Genomic DNA, 15136 nt, shown 5'->3' with positions numbered 1-15136 from the left:
TCCTGAACATCTGCTCTCACTCATTCTCCCAGCATCTTAACATAAATAGGGTTCCCCTTGTCCTTGCCTACCACCCCACAAGCCTCCATTACCATCTCAACATTTTCCATAATTTCCACCATCTCCAATAGATTTAGACCACTAGCCACATCTTTCCCTCCCTGTCCTTCTCTACTTTCCAAAGTGATTGTGTTCAATGCGAGCCCCACGTCCACTTGTCTCTCCCAATGATATCCCTCCTGGCACTTATCCCTACAAGACCTTGCACTTCCTTCCTCACCACCATTCAGGGACAAACAGTCCTTCCAGTCGAGGCAACACTTCACCTGCAAGTCTGTTGGGGGCATCTATTATATCTAGTGCTAACAGTGCATCCTCTTTTACATTGGTGAGACCTGACACCGATTGGGGGAGCCATTTCAATTCAACTTTCTATTCCCATTCTAATATGTTTTGTCCATGCCCAGAGCTAAGGTGAAGCCAAACTCAGGTTGAACAGCAACACCTCATATTCCATATGGGCCACCTTCAACCTGATGGCATGGACATTGATTTCTGTAACTTAAGGCAATCACTCCCCCGTCCACCTTTCACTCTTTTTCCATTGTCCATTCTGGTTATTTTCTTTCCCCTTCTTCTCCTCACCTGCCCACCACCTTCTTCTAGGTCTTCTTCTTCTTCCCTTTCTTACATAGTACACTGTCCTTTCCTATTAGATTCCTTTTTCTTCAGTCCTTTACATCTTCTACCTATCACTACCCAGCTTCTCAAATGTTCCCCCTTCCCCTTCACCTGGTCTCAAATATCATCTGCCAGCTAATACGCTTCTTCCACCTCCACCTTATTCTGGCTGCTGCCCTCTTCCTTTCCAGTCCTGATGAAGGTTCTTGGCATAATACTTTGACTATTTATTCCCTTCCATAGATGCTGCCTGACTTGATGTCTTGCTTCAGCATTTTGTGTGTATTGCAGCTAAATTGATCTGTCCTTATACCTTGGACATGGTTCTTTTTAGTGTTTAAGTACCAGTACACTTGAGAAAGATCTGATTGGAACTAGAGATGAACCATGTTTTCAGCTTTTGATTGTTGACTTTTGGATATGGAAAATTGAAATCATAATGCTAATTTCCTTTACAAAGTCATTTAAAAGTGTAAATGTCAGATCTCCAAAGGCAAGATTTACAAATATTATTGATAGCTTTTGTTATGACATCTCCATGTCTGCAAAAAAAAGGCATCTGTTTTGAATTGTTTGTCGTATTCAGCTTGTTGTTCTTGGACGCCTTTGCATGAGTGCAGCTGGCCTGCTAATTGAATTAGTGTTATTTAGCCTTGGATGTAGTCAATTATAAATGGCCCATCAGGTGCATTTTCCTTTAGGGCTTATATTGATTTCCTGGAACAGTGTAAATGTTCTGTAGCGAAAGAGAGTTGGAATTTGTATTCATATTTGTAGTAAGGAAAGTAATTTGCAACTTGCAGTTTGAGCTGTTCTGCTTTTGAAATGGTTGATTTTTAATTCTAGTTTTCTTCACTCTGCAATCCAAGAATATTTTGTTTTAGTGAAGTCATTAAGCTGCAGTACTTTTCATCTCTCCCCCACCAATTCATTGTGGCAATGTTCAAAGAAGTTATTGTTCACTTGTAAATTCATACATAGACCTTCTTGTTTTAATGCAAAATGGAATAACAAGCACAAAAGATACTGCAGATGGTGGAAATCCAGAGCAACACACAAAATGCTGGAGAAACTTGCAGGTCAGGCAACATCTATGGGTATGAATGAACAGTTGATGGTTCAGAAAAAGACCCTTTATCAGGACTGGAAAGAAAGGGCACCAGATTATTAAGGTGGCCAGGTAAGAAGGTGATAGGTGAAGCCAGGTGGGCGGGAAAGATAAAAGAATGAGGAAGAAGGAATTTGATAGACCATGGGAGAAAATGTAGGAGAGGTGCCAAGGGAAAGAAGCTAGAGTAGGGGATAGAAAAGAGGGAAGAAGGAGGGGAAAAGAAACAGAGAAGAAAAATATTAAAAGGAGAAATTGATGTTCATGCCATCAGGCTGGAGGCTACCTAGTTGGAATATGAGGTATTGCTCTTCCACCCTGAGAGTGTTCTTAATGTGACAGAAGAAGAGGTCATGGACTGACATGTCAGAATGTGGTTAGGAATTAAAATGGTTGGCCTCCAGGAAATTTCACGTTTTGCTGGTGGAGCTGAGGTGCTTGACAGAGTGGTCCAGCAATTTATGTCTGGTCTCACCACTGTAGCGGAGGCAGATACAATAGACAATCCCAACGGATTCACAAGTGCAGTGGTGCCTCACCGGGAAGGACTGCTGAGGACCCTGAATGGAGGTTAGGGAAGTGGTGAATGGGCACGTGTAGCATTTCTCCTACTTCGTAGGGATATATGGTGGGGAGGCAGAGGGGGTGGGCGAGACTAGTGGGGAGGGACAAATGGACAGGGGAATCACAGAAGAAACAATCCCTGCAAAAAGTGAGTTGGGTATGAAATAAAGGTGTGTTTGGTGGTAGAATCCCGTTGAAGCTGGAGGTAGTTGCTGAGAACGATGTACTGGATATGGAGGCTCTTGGGGTTGTAGGTGAGGATGAGGAACTCTATCCCTGTTAAAGCGACAGGAAGAAGTGAGCACAGATGTTTGGGAAATGGAGGAGAGCAGCATCAATGGTGGCGGAAGGGAAACACTGTTCTTTGAAGGAGGAGGATATCTCTGATGTCCTGGAAAGGAAAGCATTCACTTTATTTGTGTTCTAACCAGATAGCACAAAGTTTTCTTGTAGAATTGGGGTACACTTACCATATTTACTTGGTGATTTACTTTAATGAAAGTTTGCATTTGAATATTGAAGTGTTTTAACTTTTTTCAGTTGTGTTGCTTCTGCTCTGTTGAACTCTTCTGCTTCACCGTGGTCTTGTACTTTAGCAGCTGCATTGTAGTTGCCACTATATATAGCACCTTCCAAGAGTGGTACCTGTTGCCTTCCCAGTGGAATAAATAAGTCTAAAACTTGTATCCTGATGCTGAGATTTTCATTAGTCTTGCTCTTGACTGCAGTAGAAAGGCTGCTCATTGAAAAATTGTAGACAGGTTTTGTTGTCCTTAGATTAAGATAAAAAACAACCATGGAGAAGTTATTAATTTGAGAGCTCTTATAATATTTGTGATCTAAAGTACTTAGGAGGATGAGAGCTTCATTCTTCATCTTTTTTTTAAAAGAGATGCACTCATCAGTAAAATTCCCACATCAGTTTTTCTAAAAATTGCGGCAAATCATCAGGACATGCTGAAAGAGTTACCTGGAAAAGAACTTAAACAATGCCAGGGTGTATCCTCAGCTACCCTATCTATGCCTCTCAATTTTATCTACTTCCATCAGGTTGCTCTATCAACCTCTGATCTTCAAAGAAATCAGTCCAAGTTTGTCCTTGTAGCGTCTTCTGCACCATCTCAAAAGCCTTCCTATAATAGGGTGAACAGAACTGCACGCAATATTCCAAATGCAGCCTAACCAAAGCTGTAGCCAACTACAACTTGATTTCTTGACTCATTGTCAATCTCCTGATCAAAGAGGGAAAGCATATCATTACTACCTTTACCATCCTATCTACTTGAGTTGTAAGAGAGCTTTGGGCTCACACCCATTTATACATTAATGCTTCTGCCAGTTACTGAATAACTTACTCTTAAATTTGACTTCCAAATGCATCACCTTGCATAGGATCAAAAATCTATCTCTTCCCTTGCTTACTGCGGTATCTTGGGATATATTCTTTCAGCCCTTGGCACTTAACCACTTTAACGTTCTTCAAGAGTTTTAGCACCACATTGTTTTTAATATTAACATGCCCTGGCTATCAACATACGCTTTACTGATCTCACCATCATCAATGTCATAGAACATAGAACGTAAAAATCTACAACGCATTACCGGCCCTTCAGCTCACAATGTTGTACTGACCATGTAACTTACTCTAGAATCTGCCTAGAATTTCCCTAGTGCATAACCCTCTATTTTTCTAAGCACCATGTACCTATATAAGAAGCTCTTAAAATATTCTATTGTATCTGCTTCCACCACCGCTGCTGGCAGTGCACGCACCCACCACTCTCTGGAAAAACTTACCCTGACATCCCCTCGGTACCTATTTCGAAGCACCTTAAAACTGTGCCCCCTTGTGTTAGCCATTTCAGCTCTGAGGAAAAGCCTCTGGCTATCCACACAATCAATGCTCCTCATCATCTTATACACCTCGATCAGGTCACCTGTCATCCTCCATCACTCCAAAGAGAAAAGGCCAAGTTCATTCAACCTATTCTCATAAGGCATGTCCTCCAATCCAGACAACATCCTTGTAAATCTCCTCTGAACTCTCTCTGTAGTATCCACATCTTTCCTGTAGAGAGGTGACCAGAACTGAACACAGTACTCCAAGTGGGGTTTGACCAGGGTCCTATATAGCTGTAACATTACCTCATGGCTCATCCCATGGTTGATGAATGCCAACACACAATACACCTTCTTAACACTGTAAACCTTTACAGCTTTGAGTGTCCCATGGACACGTACCCCAAGATCTCTCATATCCTCCACACTGCCAAGAGTCTTACCATTAATATTATATTATGTCTTCAAATTTGACCTGCCAGGATGAACAACATCACAGTTATCTGTGTTGAAGTCTATCTGCCACACCTTAGCACAGTTCTGCATTCTATCGATGTCCCGCTATAACCTCTGACAACCCTCCAGACTATCCACAACACCCCTAATCTTTGTGTCATCAGCAAACTTATTAACCCACCCTTCTAATTTGTCATTCAGGTCATTTATAAAAATCACAATGGGGAGGGGTCCCAGAACAGATCCCTGTGGAACACCAATGGTCACTGACCTCCATGCAGAACTCGAACCATCTACAACCACCCTTTGCCTTCTGTGGGCAAGCCAATTCTGGATCCACAAGGCAAGGTCTCCTCAGATCCCTTGCTTCCTTACTTTCTGAAGGAGCCTTGGGGGAACCTTTTCCTTGAAGAATACTTCTACAAAGTACTCATTAAGGACTTTGACTACTGCCTATGGATTTTCTATAAACCTACTTGCAAAGGAAATTTCATGGCTCACACCCCCACTACCCCTCATCCTTTCAAATTTTTTCTAGCTTCCTTTATGTTCCTCAAGGGCTTTGATTTACGTCAGTTTCCTAAACTTTGCATATGCTTCCTCTTTCCTTTTTAACTAAATTTACAAATTCTCTTGTCATCCAACATTTCTGAACCTTGCCATTCTTTCCTCTCATCCTCATAGGATCGTGCTGGTCCGAACTTTAACCAACCAGTCTTTAAAAGACTCCCATAGGCCAAATGAGGATTTCCCCTTAAACAACCACACCTGATATACTTCCCCCACTCTCTCCCTAATGCTGTTAGAGTTGTCATCTTTCCCAGTCCCACCCAAAATTTTAGCACTTCCACCTGCGGATTAGTCTTGCCCTTATCCAGACTACTATAAAACTTTTGAAATTATGATTGTTGTTTCCAATATGCTATCCCATTGAAACTTCAATCACCAGACTCATTCCCGAGTGGAAGATCAGGAAATTAAAAGTGATTGCCTATAGAGCAGGTTCCATATTTGTGAATGGAGTTCTAAAAAAAAACCTGTATTCTTCATTAACTATACATCCATTTCTAGGTCATAATCTGTCTGGTTCTCATATAAAATTTTGTTTATCATCCCTGACCCTCCACCTAGGTTAGTGTCCTTCAATATGTCCTTCAGTTATCTAATGAGATTGCAGTATTGTCCAAGCCAACATGGTAGAATATAGTAGGCTGTACTCTTTGGTGCATAGTATTTTACAACATTGTGGAAAAAATAATCTGTTGCTATTCTGCAAATTATAATAGTTTTGCATCTGTACAGGCTATCTTTGCATTACAAATAGCCAAGTTACAGGCACCTGCACATACAACCAAGCTCCTATAATATTACATTCATGTATGACATGCATGCACGTGTTAGTCCAAATGGCAGAATTAGTTTTCTCTCCCTCTTCTGGTAATTTGTTCTCCATAATCTGTCTGCAATAAAAGGTAGGCTCCTTGTGTTAACATATTGCATTGTTTTATTCTGCAGGTTCATGCCTATATCATCAGTGCCTTGCGGAAAGAGATGCCAGCTGTATTTGGTAAAGATAACAAAAAGAAAGAACTGATTAATGGTCTCGGAGAAATTTATGCACGGATTGAACGAGAGCATCAGATTTCTCCAGGAGATTTTCCAAACATTAAGAAAATGCAGGTAGGTCTGAATTGGCTAGTTTTCTGTTGCTCATTTTGTCAACTTATTTTTGGTATGTTTACCATAATAGTACAATATCCAAACATCGTGTGTGTTGGCATAGTTGTGTGGTTTTTTCCCTGTCTTATTACATATTCTAAGTAAAGTTATACATATAGTCAAGGAAAACTGATGCATAGAATCTAGGGATATGACACAATTTTGCAAGATTATGTTGTCCATGCAGAGTATGATTTCCTAAAATAAAGGGACATTACTGAATGCCACTAATTTTTATTTTTTTCATTAGTTACTTTGTATTTGAATTGGTTCAGATTGACTTCAAATGGTTTCCCATTCCATTTACTACTGTCGGTTTTCTGCCTTAAGCGTATTGCTTATTTGTACATGTAGTGCCAGTAATGTAGACTCTCATGAGATATAGGAGCAAAATTGGATGGGAAGAATTGTCATGCGGAATTTAGAAAGGTGCATATGGAGAGAATTTTGAAGCTTGTGCTCAGAAGGTACATCTTTCAGTGGTGAGATAAAGAGATCTCAGTAGAATGGGTGGGGAAATCTGCATGTAGTAATGTTCTGTGTACCTCTGCCCTTGTACTTGGAGTTACAATAGTAGAGTTTGAAGGTCTGAGGTGTGCATGTAACCTGGGTGAGTAACTGCAGCGTATTTTGTCCATGATAAACAATGGATGTTCACTGACTTTCCATACCCTGGGGAAGCAGTCATGGGTTTCAAAAGGAAATTGAGTCATCACTTGACCAATTAAAAAAATACAAGTAGGAGAATGGAATAGTTGAGAATACGTTTGGAATATGCAAGGGGTAAAAATTGAAGGAATTGAATTTCCAGAAGAATGCAGGTTAGGATGTTTGCACAGTGAAGGATTATGATCACATATGGAATTTAAATGAGGTGAACAATTAGGAATGGTGTATTCAAGTGAAGATTTTGAAATTGTCTTTGTCTGGTAGGCCCTAGATTGAAAATAATTTACTGCTTCTTTATTTCTTTTGGCTCTTAAAAGATGAGAAATAGCCTTGTCAAATTGAATAGTCATCTGAACACTAAGCAAGTGTTTTCCAGAATCATTGATACTTTGCCACAGGTGAGATGGATGATATTAGACAGGTGGGTGTGTAGATGCAGATATGCTAGTTTTTCCCCACTGTATATGCATGCTCCCAATGCAAAATATATGCTCAATAGCTTCCCATATACTCTTTCCTGAATTTGTGGATGGGGTATCTAATGAGTTGGAACATGATGTGACTTTTTTCCAATGGCAGAACTTGGAATGAAGTGCTTGTTCTGATATTCTGGTATCAAGCATACAGACACCATCAGGTAATCCCACTTGCCAGAGCTCATTGGCGCAATAAATATTGTGATGTTGGGTATACTGGCCTAGGGAAGGAGAGAACACCAACATTGGTTTATCTATCAAACTACTGGACTTGGAAAATCTTGCAGAGGCAGCATTGGTAGTACTTGTTTTTAAGTGCCATTGTATGTTCATGTCACCAGAGTATACATGAGGACGGCATCAGTGCCGCTCAATAGATTATGATCTTGTAGGTTTGAGGTCTCGTGGAAGTTTCTACTAAGTGGAGAATGGGTTGCAAACCACTAATAGTTCAGTATTGAAGTGATAAAATGGGAGTGGAAATTGGAATGGTATTATCTTTATTAACCTGTATAAAGTCATGTAGCTTTGAATCAGACCTTTCAGCTCAACTGATTCATGCTAACCAAAATGTCCATCAAAGCTCTCTGTAGTGTTTCATCCAGAGCCTTCTAAACCCTTCCTATCCACGTGCCTGCCAATTGTCTTTTGAAAAAGTTGTTATTGTAGCTGTCTCAATCACTTTCTCTGGCAACTTATTCCACATACATACCACCCTTAATGCTTTGTGTAAATTAAAAAAAAAATAAGATTTTTACAAGTGACTGTCAAATCTGTCCTAAAATCTTTTGCCCTCTAATTCTTGATTTTCCAACTCTTGTGAGGGAGGGTGGTGTGGTTGATGGAAGAATGAATGCATTCATCTTACCTGTGCCCTCCATGATATTATGCAACTATAAAATTCACCTCCCAGTATCCTGCACTCCAAGGAATAAAATCCTAGCCTGTCCCACATCTTTCTTTAACTCAGTCTCACAAGTCTTGGCAACAATTCTTGTAAATCTTTTCTGCACTTTTTCCAGTTTCAAAACATCTTTCCTATACAGGGTGACCAACACTGAAGAGAATATTCCGTGCTGCCTCGTCATCTTGTACAATTTTGATATTCAATGGCCTGAATGATAAAGGCCACCATACCAAAGGCAGTCTTCTCCACTCTATCTATCTGTGATTCCACTTTCAGGAAAAGTGCTTGTATCCAAGGTCTGTCTGTTCCACAACTCTCCCTGGGCCCTCCCATTCAGTGTGAAAATTCTACCTGGATTTGACTTTATAGCATACAATGTTGCATTCTTATCTAAATTAAACTCCATTTGCTATTCCTCAGTCTACTTATTCAACTGATCAAGATGCCCTGTGGTCTTTGATAGCCTTCTTCATTGTCTTCTATTTCACCTATTTTAGTGATATCTGCAACATACTGACCATGCCTTATCCATTCTTATCCAAATTGTTAAAAACAAGTGACAAATAGCAGCAGACCCAGTACCAACCCTTGAACCACAGTACTAGTTGCAGGCCTGTAGTCTAAGAAACCTCCCAATCATCCTCTGCTACCTACTATCAAGCCTATTGTGTATACAATTAGCCTGCTCTCCCTGAGTTTCCAGTGAACTAATTTTCCAGAGCAGCCTACCACGTGGAATCTTATCATAGCCTTACTGAAGTCCATACAGACACATCTATCATCCTGGCTCATCAACTTTCTTGGTCACTTCAAAAAAAAACTCAGTCCAGGTCATAAGACAGCTATATGCCTAATCAACTCTTTTCTTTCCAGATGCATGTTTATTATCCTTCAAAATCCCACATTATTCTTTGCAGTCCTTAAGTAAAAGCACAACATTTGCTATCATCTGTTCTTCCGACAACTCATCTGTAGCAAACAATAATGCAAATATAATTTCTATTTCAAAGCTTTTTAGAAGTCTAAGGCTAATTTAGTGTTGTTTCATGGATAGTAGACTGTTTGTAATGGTTGCAGCCATTTAGAAAGTATTAACCTGACAATGTCTTGATTATCCACTCTGATTCAAAATAAGCTTCCTGTTTCTTAATTTCCAGGATCAGCTGCAAGCACAGGATTTCAACAAATTTCAGCCACTAAAGATTAAACTGTTAGAGACAGTAGATGACATGTTAGGAAATGACATCGCTCAGCTCATGATCCTCGTACGTCAAGAAGAAACCCAGCAACCTGTCCCAGTTGTGAAAGGGGGAGCTTTTGAAGGCACAATGAGTGGCCCGTTTGGACATGGATATGGTGAGGGAGCTGGTGAGGGTATTGATGATCTTGAGTGGGTTGTGATCAGAGATAAACCAAGCTATGATGAGATATTTTACACTCTATCACCCATCAATGGGAAGATCACTGGTGCAAATGCAAAGAGAGAAATGGTGAAGTCGAAGCTTCCAAACACAGTGCTGGGAAAAATCTGGAAATTGGCAGATATTGACAAGGATGGCATGTTAGATGATGAAGAGTTTGCATTGGCCAACCATTTAATTAAAGTCAAGCTGGAAGGTCATGAACTACCCAGTGAAATTCCATGGCATCTCATTCCACCATCAAAGAGAAAGCTGGCTGAGTGAATCTGGCAGCTGGAAAAAAAAACACAGCACAAGAAGGTGAAGATGAAAAACCACTGAAGAATGAAGATTCCAAATCTTAAGCAGGCAAAAATAGTGTTAAAGCTTTTACTTAAATATTTTTATTTCCATTATTTACACTGATTGCAATACTCCAGGTTTCAGAGCATAGAATTTGCTACTTTAACCACCAAAATAAATGCCTGTGTTCTTGAAAGAGTGGCAACAGAGTTACTGTTCACTTGGAGACAGGAGTGCCTTGGGAGTGTTGCTCCTTCATGTCCCTTTTTTAATGTTGTGGAGCACTGTGATGTCACCTTGACTGTGAGTAGTACTACTGAGTTTCTGTTCTCCTTTGACAGGGAGTTCGAATTTTTTTTCCTCAAGCTTCTGCCTTATTTTTAGGTAACTAGAGTATTTTGATTTATCTCAACTACTCAATTTCTGCATGATGCTAAATAATTCAGCCAGTTGTCCTCTGAATACCTAGTTACTGCAAGGATAATTTTTTTTCACTTTATATAGATTTAGATTTTATAAGGAATAGCTCAGTGTTTCTCAATGGTCACTCCATGGACAGGAACGTTTGAGGAAAAATGTTCACAGAACCACTCTATGGTAGAAATAAGTGATTTGTATGAAAACTTTGATATTTCTACAAAAGGAGGTTTGGAAACATGGCTTTTTTGATTCATGAACAGAAATTCTATTAAGTACTTTTTCTTTCAAAACTTTTTTTGTGAAGCCCTTATGTGACTAATAATCTGTAACAATAGGGTGTAGTTTAACTGGATATGTGATATCTATAATGCAAAGTATTATACAAGTATTATATCTATAATATACTTTGACATTAGTAAAGAAACTAAACCAAATTCTATCCTAAAGAGTACTGTCAAATATATACTGTACTGCATGTTTATTGATCAGGCTAAACATAATACCAGGTATAGTGGAAAAGTTGTACATCATCTTGTATTTGTAATAGTTGGGTATATTCTACTTGACAGTTCTATCACCTAACCTTTGCTTATTTTCCTTAAACTTAGTTATGTTGCAAGACATACCATAAAATGTTCAGTTCAATGTCTTCCATTATCGTATTGAATATTCTGGCACCTCTTTAAAATGTTCTATGTGTGAGAATTCTTTGTAAATGTAAGTTATTTTTCTGTCCTATAGCTGTTGAACATTGCTGTGGAAAATCACTGTTGTTATACTGAAACTACATTGTGAATCCATAGACATACACTACATTAGTGAGGGATCTGCAATGTCAGTCAAAGGTCTTTATCTTCCATTGAGGAAAAAAGCAAGAAGATTTGCTTCCTAGATACACATGAATGTATTCCCATGCCCACAGATTGAACACCATTGATGCTTTGTGATCTATTTAAAACAGGTGTAATTTGTGGCAAACATGTTGAAGGCTCTCTCTTTCTATACCATGTGACACAACCTCACCCATTGCCTGCTCCAAGAAAATGCCACCAAATTCCACTACACTTCAAAAAGGAACTTGAATATTACCGAAAAAATATTTTTAAAGAATCATGCTTCCAATGTGGAATTAAACTGTTACTAGTAGGATTTCACGGGTGTTTTTTTTGTGTGTGTGAACACTTGGGGTGAAGGATGAAGAGGGGAAATCACTGAAATTTGCACAAGTACTCTGCACGTAATTGTTTTCTTGCCTGGAACCAATACAAAGGCTTGGAATTCATGGTCAAAGGGGCTGTGGAAGAAATATTCTTTGGAATTCTTTCCACAACCTCTCTTGAGGAAGGAATGCTTTTAGATCAGATCATGCTTTAAAAGCAAGAAATGTGATTTGTCAGTTACACTGGTCCATACTGAAATCTCAGCTGGCTGTCTAAAAGCATTCTTGCATCATTCTGTTCAGCATACAACATTACCAAAATAGTCTCCTTAAATTACTCGATGTTTTTTTTAAATTTGATGTCTGCCACCAATCTGCTACAAACCAACTGTAATTGATAAGGAAATATACTAAATTAACTGCTGTGAGATGTGTGTAGGCTAAGTACTTTAGACAGACCCATGAATCAGAATCAAGTTCATTATTACTGTGAAATTGGTGGCAGCAGTACAGTACAAAGGCAAAATTACAAGAAGTATAGAAAAAAAAGAATGAGATAGTGTTCAAAGACTGTTTGGAAATCTGATGGCAGATAAGGAAGAAGCTGCTTCTGAATATGGATCTTGAGACTTCTGCACCTGTACCTCCCTGATAGTGGTAACCAGTAGAAGGCATGTGTAGTCAGAGTCCCTAATAATGGATGCTGACTTTGGTGTCATCACATATCTCCTGACATACCCAAACAAGAAGAGCTGCTGGCATACCTTCTTCATGATTGCATCAAGATGACAATCAGGTACTTGAAGCTGTACACCCAATCTTCTGCTGCTGCTGAGGACTGGTGTGTTTTCCCAACTTCTTCCTGAAGTCTACAATCAGGTGTTGAAACTTCACTCAACCAGCTGATCTATGTCATTCAGATATTCTGAGCAGTTGATATGCACAGGTTTTTTTTAAACACCTTGAAGATTAATGAAAATGTTATATTTACCATGGGTCATATTTTTAATGTGTACCCTAGCCCTCAAAGCACTTTCTCATTAAAATTATGATAAAAATAATTAGCATTATCCTATAAAATTTCAAATTGTAAATAGATTACTCTCACATATGCATATTCTTAAGCATCTCCAGTTAGTTTTAAGATGGCCTCTGGTTGGAACTGTGAATGGAATTACCTGTGCTTTGAGATCATTTCAATGAATAGAAGAGAATGTTAGTGAAAATCTATCTACCACAGTACACCTTTATTTCTCCTTGCTTCATGGTTACTTGTGCCACTATTCAAAAGTTAATTAAATGTGCAAAGATTAGTAGGATTTTAACCTTCACCCATTACCACACACTTCCCTATACTAATATATATATATATATATATATATATATATATGTGTGTGTGTGTATATATATATATATATATAAAATGATATTATAATGATATAAATAATATTATAAACCCTACTTGCATAACAAAGTATGTACTATTCTTTTCCTATAGTAGAGGTTGAACTTTTTTGACCTCTATTTGTTTACTGATAATCAGCTTTATAATGTGAAATACACAAGCAGTCAAGTAAAACTCTAATTCTGAAGTTTTGTTGTCTTCAAATTGCTACTGTATGAAATGGCCATTTCTACCAAAGAATAGTACTACAACAATAAGAACAAAATCTTCAGAAAGTAGAACTATACACTAGATGTTAGGAAAGCCAGTGTTTTATGGTGTTTTTCATTGATTGCGACTATTTAGTGTGTTGGAGCTTGCATTTCATTTTGATATCTGCTTTGTGTGCATTTGGATGTCCCTGCTTCCCTGTTTGTTGGCTAACCCCATTTCTTTAAACAGTTGAAATTATTTTTGTTTTCAGTAGCCTCTACATTTGTGTATTTAAATTTTTGGGTCACATGCAATTTTTGATGTCTAGAGCTTTTAATCATTACCTCTATTTTTGCATTATTATTATTATGAATAAGCAAGTTTCTAATCTGTATACAAATATTTTTCAGGGAGCCTGGTCTTTAAGATTAAATACTAATGAATAACATCTTTTCAAAAACTATTTCCGCAATAGAAAGAGTCCAAATTAATAACATTGAACAAATTTGAGCACTTCAGCATTTTGTACTTTTATGACCAAGTTCTTATTTCCCTATTGCACTGGTTGCTTTATTGTGACGAGGAGAATAAAAACCTACACTTTGTTTTGTAGATTATGGCATCCTGGTCACATTGCTAGTTTTCAGTTGTTCAAATTTGTTGTGGCACTTGAGCTAATCTTAAATATTAAACCTTTATTAACCAAATTTCAGAAGAGAAAATGCGAGGGAAAAAATGGTCTATGATTAACTACTAACATACCTGTGGTCCCATCAAACACATTTTTCAAAGCATGGTATTGAATTTTGGAAATTCTGTTAATGGAATTCCTGATTCATTACAAACTATCACAATGCTAACCAAGGTTTGCCAAAAGGATTTTTTTCTTTTGCCAATAATGTTATTGTACATTTATTTTTAAAAATCCTATATTAACATTGTATTTAAAGGAAGCTGTAGATTAGAGAAATACTAATAAACTGTTGCCTTTACCTTTTTGTTGTCTGTATTCAACTTCATAGAGAAATGTGATCTGTTTACCATATGGAAATTAACTAAAAGTTACCTAACTTGAAATAAAAGTCTAAAGAAGGGATGCAGGGGATGTCAAAGCTAATGTAAACCTTTGTAGAAATATGAATGTCAAAATCAAAGTACATTTGTTATCGAAGTATATGTACTATATGCAACCTTGAGATTTATCACAAAACAAAGAAACCCAATAGAATCCATTTTTCAAAAACTCCGTCAAGCACCCAATGTGCCGTTTTAAAAAACATTGCGTAAACCATGTAAGGAAGCAAACAACTGAAGTTCACTAAACAGAGTCTGTATCCTCATTTCAGTGTAGGGATGAGCAAACATCGCGGAATAGTGAGCTGAACCAGCCCATGCCTCGTCTCTGGCCTCAATATCCTGACCTTTTCAATCTAGCCCAATGCTTATATCATCCAAACCTCAGGTTCCTCTCACAGACCTGGGCCCTGCCACTTTGATATGCTCTTGGGACTGGACACTGTCGCCTTGATTCAACCCATGCCTTCTGATTTCGCCTAGCACTTAAATTCATCAAATTTCAGGTTGTTCCTTGTACTTGGACCCAGGCCCTGCAGCTTCGATATGCTCTCCGGCCTGAGCGTCATCGCCTCGATTGGGTCTGACACAATCTATCCAATTAGGCCTGCGCTTAAATCAATTAAACCTTGGGGATTTTCTTGCTCTTGGGACTGGGCCCCACCGCCTTGATTCTGCCACACCTTCACTCCCTTCCTCTGTTCTGCCGCATCGAATCGCTTCAAAGTACTGTATGTTCACTATATAAAACATTGAGATTCATC

At 38.5% G+C, this 15136-nt stretch overlaps 1 protein-coding gene across 3 annotated transcripts in view; it reads left to right on the top strand.

Annotated features, from left to right (window-relative positions):
* The window catches only part of LOC132401026 (EH domain-containing protein 3), an 82288-nt gene extending 67998 nt beyond the window's left edge, over window positions 1-14290 (top strand). For all 3 annotated transcript variants that reach the window (XM_059982762.1, XM_059982761.1, XM_059982760.1), the window contains 2 exons: window positions 6164-6328; window positions 9577-14290. In XM_059982762.1, coding sequence (XP_059838745.1) covers window positions 6164-6328; window positions 9577-10104 — 693 coding nt within the window. In that variant the 3' untranslated portion in view covers window positions 10105-14290. The remainder of the gene's footprint in view (window positions 1-6163; window positions 6329-9576) is intronic.
* Window positions 14291-15136: the final 846 nt, after the last annotated feature.

This window comes from Hypanus sabinus, chromosome 10 (assembly GCF_030144855.1).
Source record: "Hypanus sabinus isolate sHypSab1 chromosome 10, sHypSab1.hap1, whole genome shotgun sequence".
Taxonomy (NCBI): domain Eukaryota; kingdom Metazoa; phylum Chordata; class Chondrichthyes; order Myliobatiformes; family Dasyatidae; genus Hypanus; species Hypanus sabinus.
Note: the sequence above shows the minus strand (reverse complement) of the source record. Positions and strands in the feature narration are given on the sequence as shown.